Here is a 13,840-nt window from a genome sequence, read left to right as displayed (position 1 = left end):
TGTTGACAACAAACCAAGAATAGCCTCCATGAATGCCTATAAATAGAGGTATATGCTAGAGAGCAAAATGAGAGATGTAGTAGAGCCAAAGATGTGAGAAATGTAGGAGAGAGTGTGCTGCCAATGGCAACAAGCAGTAGCTGCCATTGCAGCACTGCAAAGAGAGAAATAGAGTGAGGTTGAGAGTTGCCAAAGAGAAGATAATTCCTCCTCTATTGTTGTAAATTTTGTACCCTCCCTACATAATGTAATGGTTTCTCCCGTGGATGTAGGCGGTTTGCCGAACCATGTTAAATATTGTGTCAGTGTGCTTGGTCTCCTATGAGCAAATATCAGAACATCACCGGTCGGAATTCCCAACAGTAAGGTGTTTAGGTTAGATGTTTCAACAGAGATTGATGTCTGGTTTATGGGGATAATAAAAGTATTTGTGTCATCCATGGTTGGTCCCTTGTTTCAAGACCATTTCTAGGTGAAGATTAATGTGGCGGCTAAAGGGGGATTTTTGCTTTCAACCTTGCTTTGTACTATGTTAACTTTTAAGACTTAGGGTTGGATGTATACTCTGCATATTATTTTTCTCCTGTGGAGGGATGTCTTATATAAGCAAATATATATGTCGGTTACATCTTTCCTATCCTAAAAGGAATACAACAATGTATAATCTTTCAGGACTCCTATAGAGTATGTCTTCTATATATAGAAAACTATCCTCTAATTCAGCTAATTCAGTTAATTACATGTTAACAGAGATATAGCTCCATCATGAAATTATTTTGATTTCAAAGCCATTGAGGGAAATGATGATCCAAATCACAAGAAGAAAGAAATATGTGAACCAATTGAAAAGAAGGAGCCCAGTTATACTCAAATTTCAAAGCTATAGGGAGTTATCAGTGGAATCCAATACCGTTAATTTGGAGAGATTTGAAAAGTGAGCTTCAGACATCACTCCTCGCAGAGAATTCCCTCCGACATGCAATTCCTCGAGTTGAGATAGGCTTCCAATACTTTCAGAAACATTCCCATCTAAGCGATTGTTACGGATCCTCAACTCTATCAATGATGAAACCATCGTAACATCTGTAAGTGATCCAGTGAGTTGGTTGTCGTCCAAGTACAAGAAAACAAGTTCAGAACGCTGACTAAATCGTTTTGGTAAAGATCCATTCAGTTGATTCCGAGAGAGATCCAGCTCTCTCATGGAAGTGAATCTTGTGATGTCGGGCAGTGAACCTTGAAGCTGAAGTGAATCTTGTGATGTCGGGCAGTGAACCTTGAAGCTGAAGTGAATCTTGTGATGTCGGGCAGTGAACCTTGAAGCTGAAGTGAATCTTGTGATGTCGGGCAGTGAACCTTGAAGCTGAAGTGAATCTTGTGATGTCGGGCAGTGAACCTTGAAGCTGATTTCCATGTAGGTGCAGAATCTCTAGTGAGCTCTCCACGCATCCAAACAACTGAGATAGCTCTCCAGTGAGATTGTTTTCACTTATAAACAGTTTATTTAAAGTGCACATAATCTTTGTTCTAAGGGAAATCTCACTTCCCAGTTCATAATCTTTGTGATTTCCAGATTGAGATTCATATACATTCATGAAAAAATCAAGCAATTAGTCAGCTAAACGACTTGTGTTATTCTAGATGATGTTCAGTATTGAATGACTTTCGATGACCCAAAAGAAGAAAGCAATATGTGAAGTCGCTTTTCCCTTTAAAAATTCTTTTAATAGCTTTGTAGCGTTGACTCATTAAGTAAGATCGCAATGGAACTCGTCAATGGCTGCATCGCAACCCCATTTTTTCACCTCCTTACAAGAATGGGCATACTTTTCAACAATCACCATTAATTGACACATATAATTATACCTTTTGAACTAATCTTCGAAGAAATTTCTCTGAAATTTTATTTCCTCCGGTAATTATATGTATAGGTTTGAATTATTAACATCAATTTCAATACCTGCTTGCTTGATTTAAAGCCAATAATTCAACAAAAGCAGTTAAATAAAAATGTTAATTACATCTGTTTTTAATTAAATTCTGTAGCAATATAAGCAAGTACTGGCTTAATTTTTTTATTTGGAGAATGAATATGTTCCATCTTCACACTGTTAAGTAAAGAACTAAATACTTGCAAAAACATTCCAAATGAAATTCACATAAAAACCAACTTTGAGATTCCATAATATATTACATAATCACTTTCATAGTTTCCCTTAAAACCCAGCGGCTGTACAAAGAGTTCTCCAATGGAACCTTATTTCAAACTTGTAGTAGTAGACGACGATGCAGTTGCCAAGGTAAACGACGGTGTAGCTCCAGCAAACACGTGCACTAACAATACGAACTCCTTGGACAAAGAGAACCTGTTATGCACCCAGCTGCAGCTCCTGGTATAAAATGAACCATTAGTCTTCCATATAAAAAGAAACGAAAAGATATGTGAATAACCACATTACCTTGTCCTTCTAAGCAAAGTCCGTGCTCGTGCAGCCTCTGAAAGGCTCGTTGAGGATAAATCAAGTGATTGTAACTGTTTTAAATGCCCGATCTTTTGAGGGATTGCTCCAGTAAAATTGTTTCCTGATAAGTTCAGTGTCATCAACTGTAAGAGTCCTGTTAATTATTTCTTCTGGAATCTCCCCTGTTAATTTGTTTCCTGCAAAATTAATGATCCTCAAAAGTGCAAGAGTACTATCATATTCATGCTCTCTTCCTTTCCATCCAACACTAACCTTGTTTCGATAAAGATACTGGAGCATAACGTTGCTACCAAAATTAAATCCATGGCTAGTTATGGAATTCCCAGCAACTGTTTTCCAAACAAGGGAACTAAGGTTATTGAGGCATTTTTTGTATGATTCCAGAGATATTGTTTAGAGATAGGTCCAAGATCAGAATATTTGCTATGGCAAGAGAAATGCAATCGCTTAAAGACAGAGGTAACTCTCCATCAAAGCTATTAATGTACAAATTCAATGTTTCAAGCTGGGACATATGTATAATGCCTCAGCTTCTTAGTCATTTCCATTGACTTCTGTGGAGATCAGCACTGCCAAGTGAAGTGCATATCTTCCTGCATGGAAATTCAGAGTTTCAAGTCTTGCTCAAAGTCATCAGCAAATGCAGTGCAACTATTTGTAGTCTTGCATTTATTGAAAAAAAATGGATAAAAGTAGGTAACCCAGGGCATGTCATTTTCCTTCATTAGAGTACTTTCTTTAAGAAGAAAATAAAAAAGTTTCTCATCTAAAAAAATAAATAATAAAAACTTCCCATCGATCAAATAATTAGCCAAAGTAAAACTGTTCATATATTAACGGCCTTTCCATTAGCAAGTAGCTTTTTTTTTTTTGGTAATAATCAATAATTTTATTAAGAAAAAAACTACAAAGATAATAGCTAACTTACATTAAGAGAACAAGCATAGAAAAGGAAAGCACAAAAGCTATTGCATAAAACAGGGGAGTGCAACAAATGGGGGGAACAGAAAAATCATTAGAAATCAACTCCTCCCTACTGAATATTCTCTATATTAAGCTTTAAATAGATGGAATCAAGCCTCAACAATAAAGCAATACTTTAACACATCATGAAAAAAACAGATTTGGAAGTTAGGGGTATTAAGGATAACGTAGGAGACATCTCTATCTTTTCCCCGGGGAATCTTTAGAATTCCCACTGCTTAGCTTTCAATTCGTCTCTGACCATCAAAAGAAATGTGAATAACATATCCTCCTCTCTTTGAAACAAGGGGCGCTTCTAGTTTTGTCGGTGCTTGAAACAATTTTGTTTTCTCCATATTACTATATCTCTAGAGTCAATAATTTTATATGAGGAACTACTGAACTCAATCACTTGCTGCCCTTACTCTTCAGTTTTCTGTTGAGGTCTATCCTGTAGAGGTACTCAAATTGGATCAGTGATCGATTTCTAGGTTTCGTCGTAAACCTAATTGGTTACTTCCAATTACGTAAATCAATAGTTCAAACCGCACTCAAAGGTAGGGCATTTCCCATTTTTATAGGAACTTCTGTACCAGAAATAATGGTATCTCCAATTATAGCCCCTCTGGGATGTAAAATATATCTCTTCTCACCATCCCCATAGTGTATGAGACAAATGTATGCATTTCGATTAGGGTCGTATTCTATGGTTACGATTCTACCATATATGTATTTTTCATTCCGTCGAAAATCGATTTTACGGTATAGACGTTTATGACCTCCCCCTCTATGCCTTGCGGTAATGATTCCTCTGGCATTACGGCCTTTACCACAACGATGCTGCCCATAGATCAAATTATTTCGTGTATTGGATTTCACTTGACTGTCTACGGCTCCATTGCGTGTGCTCGGGGTAGAAGTTTTGTATAAATGTATCGCCATGCTATTAAGTATTTTGATTTAAGTTCTTTTCTTTCTAAGAGGTGGAATAGAATAACCCGGTTGAAGCGTAATGATCATACGTCTGTAATGTAGAATCTCTAGTGAGCTCTCCACGCATACAAACAACTGAGACAGCTCTCCACTGAGATTGTTTTCGCTTATATACATTTTATTTAAACTGCACATCTGCCCAAATGAACTCAAATCGCCTTGTAATTGGTTAGAGGATAGATCAAGAATCCTAAGAGAAGTCATGTTCGTGAAAGCATCTGGAATTGAACCTTGTAAATGGTTATGTGAGAGGTCAAGATCAACAAGGCTGTTACCGAAGTTGGCCAACCAATAGAATATTGAAGAGGAAAGATCGTTCAAAGAGAAATCAACGAGAGCAAGAGATTTAGAGGAGTTTACAAGAGAAAGAGATGGAGAACCGATAATTGAAAGGCTACAAGAACTTAACAACAATTCATGTAAGCGAGGGAGCCTGTTAGGCATTTGCAGCCAGTCAATCGTCTGACTAAGGTTATTGTTACTCAAGTAAAGATGCTCTAAAGAAGAAAGATGGGAAAGCCAATCGAGGTTTTCAGAACTGATAATCCAGTTACTTGTAAGATCAAGATCAACAAGGCTGCTATTAAAGTTGGACAACCAATTGAATGTTGAAGAAGCAAGATAGTTTTGAGAGAGATCAATGACAGCTAGGGATTTAGAAGAATTTGTAGAAGAAAGAGATGGGGGACTGCTTTTTGAAAGATCACATCCACTTAACCGTAAGATTTTTAAAAAAGGCAGCTTGTTAACTATTTGCATCCAATCAATAGCTTGACTGACATTATTTCCACTTAGATCAAGGTACTCAAGAGAAAAAAGGTTGGAGAGGAATTCAAGACTTGTAAAATTAACATAATAATTACCACTAAGATCAAGATACTGTAGTCTTGAAAGGTTCCAAAACTGATTTGAGAGAGTTCCAACAACACCAATAAAGGAGAGATCAAGGTATTTTAGGTTTTTTAGGGACCCAATGAAATACGGAAAAGGACTCCCTTCAAAAGAACTCAATTCAAATTCGCTTCCACTTAGATTCAGGTAACTCAAATGCTGCAACTCCAGTAATGAATTACTGATCTTACCAGTTAAATACTTGCCGCCATTCTCCCGGTGAAGATCAAGATGAGTAACATGACCAGTTCGATTGTTGCATCCAACTCCTCTCCATTTGCAGCAATCCCTCTTCTCTTCTTCACTTCCCCAAGTTGAAAGAATACCAAAGTCATCAATAAGGTCTTCTTTAAACTTGAGAAGGGCTTGTCTCTCCCTCTCTATGCACCCGAAAGTTGCCCCTTTCACTCCAGAAATGAACCTAGGAGCAAGTTTCATGAGCAATACAAGCACAATAAGCACATAAAGAAGATGAAACGACTTCTCGTGCTTTATCAGCTGCATGATCACCAAAAAAGATAATATCGAAGAGGGTATGGAAATAATAATTGAGAGCAATGAGAATTTGGCGGGTAATTATTTAACTTTGAATATCCATTCACTACACAACTTCCCTATTTATAATATCAAAAACACTATAAGAAAATTTAAAATTAAGTCCTTATATTGTATAAGTCAAGGTCGATGGATATAATTTCTTTTATTTTTTATTATTTTATAATACTTCAAGTGTAACTAATAATACTTTCACAAACATAAAGGAAAGAGAAAATTAAAAAAAAATCAAACTTTTTTTTTTTATTTCTCACTCATTAGTCGTATCTCTCATGAACATCATAGTAGAAAAAAAAAAGATTTATTGACCAAAGTAGGGAAAGGATTATAAACTTGAGGGAGCTAGAATGAAAAAATGGTCATGGATATTGATTTGAGTGTTGATGAAAAGTAGAAGATGCTACCGTGTTCTCCAAATCTTCGCGTGGCCAAAACAGTGCTTCTCTAAATTTCTTCGGACATTTATTGATAATATGTGCCCCTGAGTATTTTTAAAAAATTTATTCACTTTAATTTTTTTTTGTTTTTTATATTATTTTAATATATTAATATCAAAAATAATTTTAAAATAATAAAAAAAATCATTTTAATATATTTCTAAATAAAAAATATTTTAAAAAACAATCTTTACTACATTACAACTACATCCTCTAATTATACTTACCCCATGAATTTGAACAAAGACTTTTCAAGTTATTAATATGTTTAAGAAGATGCCACTTCAAAAAACATAACTTAAATGGTTAGGATGTCTTATTTATCTTATTACATGGTGTTAGCCTTAATTTTATGGGAAAAAACCATTTATTGTTTCTCAAAAAAAAATTATTAGGATATATTTGTTTTTTATTTTAAAAGTATTTTTAAAATAATTTAAATATTTTTTCTTTGCTTTAAATTATTTTTTACTACTTTTGATTATTTTAATGTGCTAATATAAAAATAATTTTTTAAAAATAAAAAAATATTATTTTAATACATTTCTAAATAAAAAATAATTTAAAAAACAATTTCTGCTATACTGTTAAACATTATCTAGTCATGCATGCCCCATGGTTTTGGACAAAGACTTTTCAAGTCATTAGTGTGTTTAATAAGATGTTGGAAAAAATAATTTCAATGGTTCACATGCTCTATTTATGTTATTATGTGGTTTGTAGCCTTAACCTTATAGGTAAAAATTCCTAAAAAGCTTTTATTTGGATATATTTATTTTTGTGTTTTAAAATTATTTTTAAAAAATTATTTTAATGGTTCACATGCTCTATTTATATGCTCTATTTATATTTTATTTTTCTTTGATGTTTTCAAATATTTTGATGTGTTAATATCAAAAATATTTTTTAAAAAATAAAAATAATATTTTAATATATTTCTAAACAAAAAATATTTTAAAAATCAATCCTTACTACAATATTAAACATCATCTAATATTAAGTCATGAGTGCGTGTAAGAAGATGCTACATGGAAAAAATAAATTTAATGATTCAAATTAGGGGTAAGCAAAACAACCAAAAAATTGATTAAACCAAGAAAATTAGAAAAAAATAATTGAAAAAACTGAATCATAAAAAAATAATTAAAATTTTAAAAAAACTGGCCGGTTTAGTTTGATTTCGGTTTTATAAGTAGAAAACCGAACCAAACCCAATTGAAAAAACCGAGTCAAACCAGAAAAAACCTAAGCCAAACCGAGTCAAAACTAGAAAAAATAGAGCCACATTGAAAAAATTGAGTCAAATCGAGTCAAAACTAAGAAAACCGAGCCAAATAAAAAAAACCAAGCAAACTGGTTTGCACTGGTTTTTTCCCTAAAAACCAAACCAAACCAAACCGAAACCGATTGGTTTGAACCTGTTTCAATTTGATTTTGCTTCTTTTAAATATTTTGGTTTGGTTATTATTTTTGATAAAAACCGAACCAAACCGAAAATGATCATCTCTAATTCAGATTCCTTATTTATCTTATTATGTGGTTTATAGTCTTATCCTCATTTGCAAAAACCATTTATTATTTTCCTAGGAAACATTTATTTGGATATGTTTGTTTTTGTATTTCAAAAGTATTTTTTAAAATATATTTTTTCTTTGTTTTAAATTGATTTTTTCTTGATATTTTTTAAATTATTTTAATAATAAAAACTATTATTGTAATATATTTCTAAAAAAAAAATATGAAAAAATAATCTCTACTCACCGCTAAACATTCTCTAATTGTGCATGCCCTATACTTCTAGACAAAGACTTTTCAAGTCATCAATGTGTTTAAGAAGATACCTCATCTTCCTAGTCATTTCCGTTGACAACTAAGAAATCAGCACTTCCATGTTAAGTGCTTGCCTTCATCAATGGAAATTACTTAGGGCTTCAGTCTTGCTCAAAGTCATCAATAACCCCCTCGCTTTCTCATTCCTTTCTTTCAACCATGTATTTCTGTGGTGAAAAAGTATTGTTTTTAAAAGACATTGTATGAGTTTCTTGATTTACATTTAAAAACTTGTTTATGTATAAAAATACATTAAAAAGCCTATATGTCTAATTATTTTTGGATGAGAAATTCTAATGGCTAGTGTGGTCTGAAGACTGAACCTCATATATAGAAAATCGACAGATACAATGTATACGCAAAAACCATTTACTGTTTCTCTAAATTTCTTCCGACAGTTACTTGTGCGTGCCCCTTACTTCTGGGAAGAGACTTCCAAGTCATCAGTGTGTTAAAAAAATGTCTTCCTAAATGGAAATCACTTGGAGAGAGATCTTGGGAAGGCCATGGAGATTGCTTCGAAGTTTGTCAAGGAGAGCGTGGAGAATAAGAAAGTGACAAGTGATTCGAGGAATGATTTCTCAGATGTTCTGCTTGAGTTCAGAGGAGTGGAAAGAACGGCACCTCAACATTTTTATACCGGCAATTCTCTAGTTTTACCTAACTTCCATTTATTTTCCTTACATTATAAGAAAACGTTGGTTATTGGATTACGTCTGGTCTGCCCATAATAAATGGACCTGATTCAATTTATTAGAAAAATTACTAATGGAAGTAATTATCTTCTCTAATCATATTAAATTATGAGATATAACCTATATAAAAGAATATAAATTTTCATAATTGAAAGAACATAGTTTTTTTTTTCTTCTTTTATCTTAATTCTCTACATTGACTTGACAAGATTTATAAAAACATTCATATTGTAGAATATCACTTTGGTTCTAGTAATTAAAATGACATTAAAATAATTGATTCAGGAATAAAAAAATAAATTCTCACAAGTAAGTTTTTCCTTCCCGATCAACCAAAAATTTAAAATCAAGTCCTTATATTGTATAAGTCAGGGTCGATGGATATCATTTCTTTTATTTTCTTTTTATTTTATAATTCTTAAAGTGTAACTAATAATACTTCCGTAAACACAAAGGAAAGAGAGATAATAATAATAATAATAAAACAAATTCCAACTAATATCACGCAGAAAAATTAATTTTAATAGTTCAGATGCCTTGTTTAATTTAATATGTTGTTTTCATAAAAAAAAATTATTTGAATATATTTATTTTTGAGTTTCAGAAGTATTTTTAAAAAATATTTTTTTTATTTTAAATTAATATTTTTTATTTTAAATTATTTTAATATGATAATGTTAAAATTAATTTTAAAAAATAAAAATATTATTTTAATATATTTTTAAATAAAAACATAAAAAAAACTCAACTACACTGTCAAACTTTTGGGCAAAGACTTTTCAAGTCATCGCTGAGTTTAAGATGGCTGCGTGCAAAAAACCAAAAACAATTTAATGTTTCCCTAAAAAAATTTTATTTGAATATATTTGTTTTTTATTTTAAAATTACTTTTAAAGAAATTAATTTTTTTTCTTTTTATTTTTAGATTATTTTAATATATTAATATTAAAAATAATTTTTAAAACATAAAAAAATATTAATTTAATTCATTTCTAAACAAAAAATATTTTAAAAAATAATTTTTATTACACTGTTAAAAATTCTGGAATTATGTGTGCTCCATACTTTTGGGCATGGATTTTTCAAGTCTTCAGTGTGTTTAAAGAGATGTCACATGGGAAAAACCAAAAAACATATACTGCTTTCCTCATTTTTTTTATTTTAATATATTTGTTTTTATATTTTAAAAGTACTTTAAAAATTTTATTTTTTTCTTTGTATTTTTAGATCATTTTAATGTATCAATATCAAAAATAATTTTTTTTAAAATTAAAAATATTATTTTAGTATATTTTTTTAAAATATTTTAACAAATAATCTCTACCACACTATTAAACATCCTAAAATTGTGCATGCCCATACTTTTGGGCAAAAACTTTCCAAGTCTTCAATGTGTTTAAGAAGATGTCATGTGGAAAAAACCAAAAACCATTTACTATTTTTATTTTTTTTTTAATTTAGATATATTTATTTTCATGTTTTAAAAGTATTTTTAAATTTTTTTTAGAAAACTTCCTTGTTTTAAATTATTTTTTTTATGTTTTTAGATCATTTTAATGTACTAATATTAAAAATAATTTTTTAAAAATAAAAAATATTATTTTACTATATTTTTATACAAAAATATATTTTAAAAAATAATTTTTACTATATTGTTAAACATCCTGGAAGGAATTGTGTGTGCCCCATACTTTTGGGCAAAGACTTTTCAAATTGTGTTGAAGAAGATGCCATGTAGAATAAATAATTTCAATGGTTTAGATGCCTTATTTATTTAACTATGTGGTCTATAGCATTAAACTCACATGCAAAAACTATTTACTGTTTTTTCTATAAAAAAAATTTATGTTTTTAAAAAATGTCTTCCTGGAAGGAAATTATTAAGAGCTTCAAGTCTTCGTCAAAGTCATCAATACCCCCAACACATTTTCCCGTTCCTTTATTTGATAGCCATTCTCTCCCGCATCAACTTATGGTCTGGGAGGGTAGCCAGTCCAAAATTATTATTATTATTTTTATTTAATTTAAAAGTATATTTTAATTTATAACATTTTTTTCTATTTAATTAATTTATAAATTATAAATAATTTGGTCCAACTAGCCACTCCAAGATTTCATAGTTTTATAGACGGAAATATTTTGTCGGTGTATGATTATCAATTCATTGGTGATTTATTTACCAACGTCTTTACCGACCAATTATATCCGTCGGCTTTCCTTTCATTGATATTTTCACATTCTGTCGCTATATTAGTCGGAAACACAAAAAAATCATTTACTGATAGTTTTACAGCGGAAATTTGCATGCCAAAAAAAAGTTTCTTGCTTGAAATATACCGACGGATTTTAATCCCTCGGTGATATCGTGATTTACTGATGGCTACAACTCATCGCTAAATTTATCGGTGAGTGTTTGAAATATCAATTGAATATATCCATCTATAAATTTGTTGGTAATTGTGGCAGCTACTGTCAAATGTCGACTGAATGAATTAGTCGATAAAGTTGTTAGTGAGGGGAAGAAATACCAACTTAATATATTTGTTTATAAATTCATCGATAAATGTGATAGCTACTGTCAAATGCCAACGGATTTATTCTGTTGGTAAACCCTTTGTAATAGTTTTTTCTACATTTGTTTTTAAAAAATTATTTAGAATACATATGACATACAATGTTAAATATGGTTTTACAAATCACCAACATTTATGGAAGAAATCATTTTATTATATGAGAAGAGAACAAGATTTGCAACAATAGAGAAGAAAGAATCATCCACTCTACTCAATTCTCAACCTTACTTTTTTTTTTCAGTAGCTGTCATTGCAGTACTTTTTGCTATCTTTGACAGTTAACTCTCTTTTATATTTTTTTTTATTATTGGCTCTAGATTTTTTCATTTTGCTCTTTAAATAATGTTTCTATTTTTTGTAAACAACAATAATAAAATAAAAACTATAAAACATAGTACTAATTATACAATGGGTGAGTGGGTGATGAGTTGTTCCACATTTGTATAAAGTGGAAGTGGGGTATTTGCCATAAGATTACAATTTACTAACAACTTTGAGATTCCATAATTTATTACACAATCATTTCCATAGTTTCATATAAAAACCCGGAGGTTTAAAGAGAGTTCTCCAATGGAACCTTACTTGAAACCTGTAGTAGTAGACAACGATGAAGATACATACCAAGGTAAAGGATGATGTAGCACCAGCAAACACGTACACTAACAATACGAACTCCTTAGACAAAAGAGGACCTATTATGCACCAAGCTGCAGCTCTTAATTGGTATAAAATGAAAAGGGAAAACCCAGAATGCATGAAAACGTACCATTATTATACAATATAAAAGGTTTAGTCTCATGGATTGTTATGCTAAAAAGAAAAGATATTACCTTGCAATCCTTCTAAGCAAGAACGTGCTCATACAAGCTCTGATTTTTTCTTCGAATCAAGCCGTGCCTTTCACACTGCTACCCACACGTAACGCCAATCCCATGATTCATCTAAGAACCGGATACAGGCAGGCCTCCAGGAACGCTTTAGCACTAAAGCACCTGAAATTCCCCAAAAGAATACACTGAAACCAACTCCCATAGAAATACAAAACCATTTCATGAATTCATCGGCAACGGCTTCATTGCCTTTGTTTTCGTCATCAGCAGGCGAACTTTGATTCGTCTCATCTCCAAGGCATTTTTGTTTGAGTGGCAGCCATTACCAGATAATGCCATTTTCATTGGAATTACTCCTGATAATTGGTTTCCAGATAAATCAAGTTATTGTAACTGTTTCAAATGCCCGATCTTTTGAGGGATTGCTCCAGTAAAATTATTTCCTGATAAGTTCAGTGCCATCAACTGTAAGAGTCCTGTTAATTATTTCTTCTGGAATCTCCCCTGTTAATTTGTTTCCTGCAAAATTAATGATCCTCAAAAGTGCAAGAGTACTATCATATTCATGCTCTCTTCCTTTCCATCCAACACTAACCTTGTTTCGATAAAGATATTGGAGCATAACGTTGCTACCAAAATTAAATCCATGGCTAGTTATGGAATTCCCAGCAACTGTTTTCCAAACAAGGGAACTAAGGTTATTGAGGCATTTTTTGTATGATTCCAGAGATATTGTTTAGAGATAGGTCCAAGATCAGAATATTTGCTATGGCAAGAGAAATGCAATGGCTTAAAGACAGAGGTAACTCTCCATCAAAGCTATTAATGTAAAAATTCAATGTTTCAAGCTGGGACATATGTATAATGCCTCAGCTTCTTAGTCATTTCCATTGACTTCTGTGGAGATCAGCACTGCCAAGTGAAGTGCATATCTTCCTGCATGGAAATTCAGAGTTTCAAGTCTTGCTCAAAGTCATCAACAAATGCAGTGCAACTATTTGTAGTCCTGCATTTATTGAAAAAAATGGATAAAAGTAGGTAACCCAGGGCATGTCATTTTCCTTCATTAGAGTACTTTCTTTAAGAAGAAAATAAAAAAGTTTCTCATCTAAAAAAATAAATAATAAAAACTTCCCATCGATCAAATAATTAGCCAAAGTAAAACTGTTCATATATTAACGGCCTTTCCATTAGCAACTAGCTTTTTTTTTTTTTGGTAATAATCAATAATTTTATTAAGAAAAAAGCTACAAAGATAATAGCTAACTTATATTAAAAGAACAAGCATAGAAAAGGAAAGCACAAAAGCTATTGCATGAAACAGGGGAGTGCAGCAAATGGGGGGAACAGAAAAATCATTAGACATCAACTCCTTTCTACTGAACATTTTCTATATTAAGCTTTAAATAAATGGAATCAAGCTTCAACAATAAAGCAATACTTTGACACATTACGAAAAAAACAGATTTGGAGGTTAGGGGTAGTGTCATTAAAAATAATGTCATTCTAGTGAAGCCTAAGATTTCAAACAATACATGAGAAAAGAAGCTCTCATAAGAGATTCTATTACTTGCCTTTATCTATGGAAGA

General features: G+C 31.6%; 1 protein-coding gene across 1 annotated transcript; it reads right to left on the bottom strand.

The window, feature by feature from the left end:
- Positions 1 to 880: 880 nt before the first annotated feature.
- LOC105111719 (putative leucine-rich repeat receptor-like serine/threonine-protein kinase At2g24130) lies at positions 881 to 5,834 on the bottom strand. The gene is made up of 3 exons (XM_011007165.1): positions 4,520 to 5,834; positions 1,397 to 1,462; positions 881 to 1,236 (listed from the first exon to the last, which is right to left on the bottom strand). The coding sequence occupies exons 1-3, from the start codon at positions 5,832 to 5,834 to the stop codon at positions 881 to 883; spliced, it is 1,737 nt and encodes a 578-aa protein (XP_011005467.1).
- Positions 5,835 to 13,840: the final 8,006 nt, after the last annotated feature.

The sequence above is a fragment of the Populus euphratica genome, unplaced genomic scaffold (assembly GCF_000495115.2).
Source record: "Populus euphratica unplaced genomic scaffold, PopEup_1.0 scaffold306.1, whole genome shotgun sequence".
Taxonomy (NCBI): Eukaryota; Viridiplantae; Streptophyta; class Magnoliopsida; order Malpighiales; family Salicaceae; genus Populus; species Populus euphratica.
This window is presented reverse-complemented; position numbering and strand designations above follow the sequence as displayed.

Coding starts and splice junctions, on each gene's coding strand:
- LOC105111719 (XM_011007165.1), bottom strand. CDS start 5,834: ATGCAGCTGATAAAGCACGAGAAGTCGTTTCATCTTCTTTATGTGCTT. Junction 1,463..4,519: donor CAATCTCAGTGGAGAGCTGT/CTCAGTTGTTTG, acceptor CTGGAGAGCTAT/CTCAGTTGTTTGGATGCGTG. Junction 1,237..1,396: donor ACATGGAAATCAGCTTCAAG/GTTCACTGCCCG, acceptor TTCAGCTTCAAG/GTTCACTGCCCGACATCACA.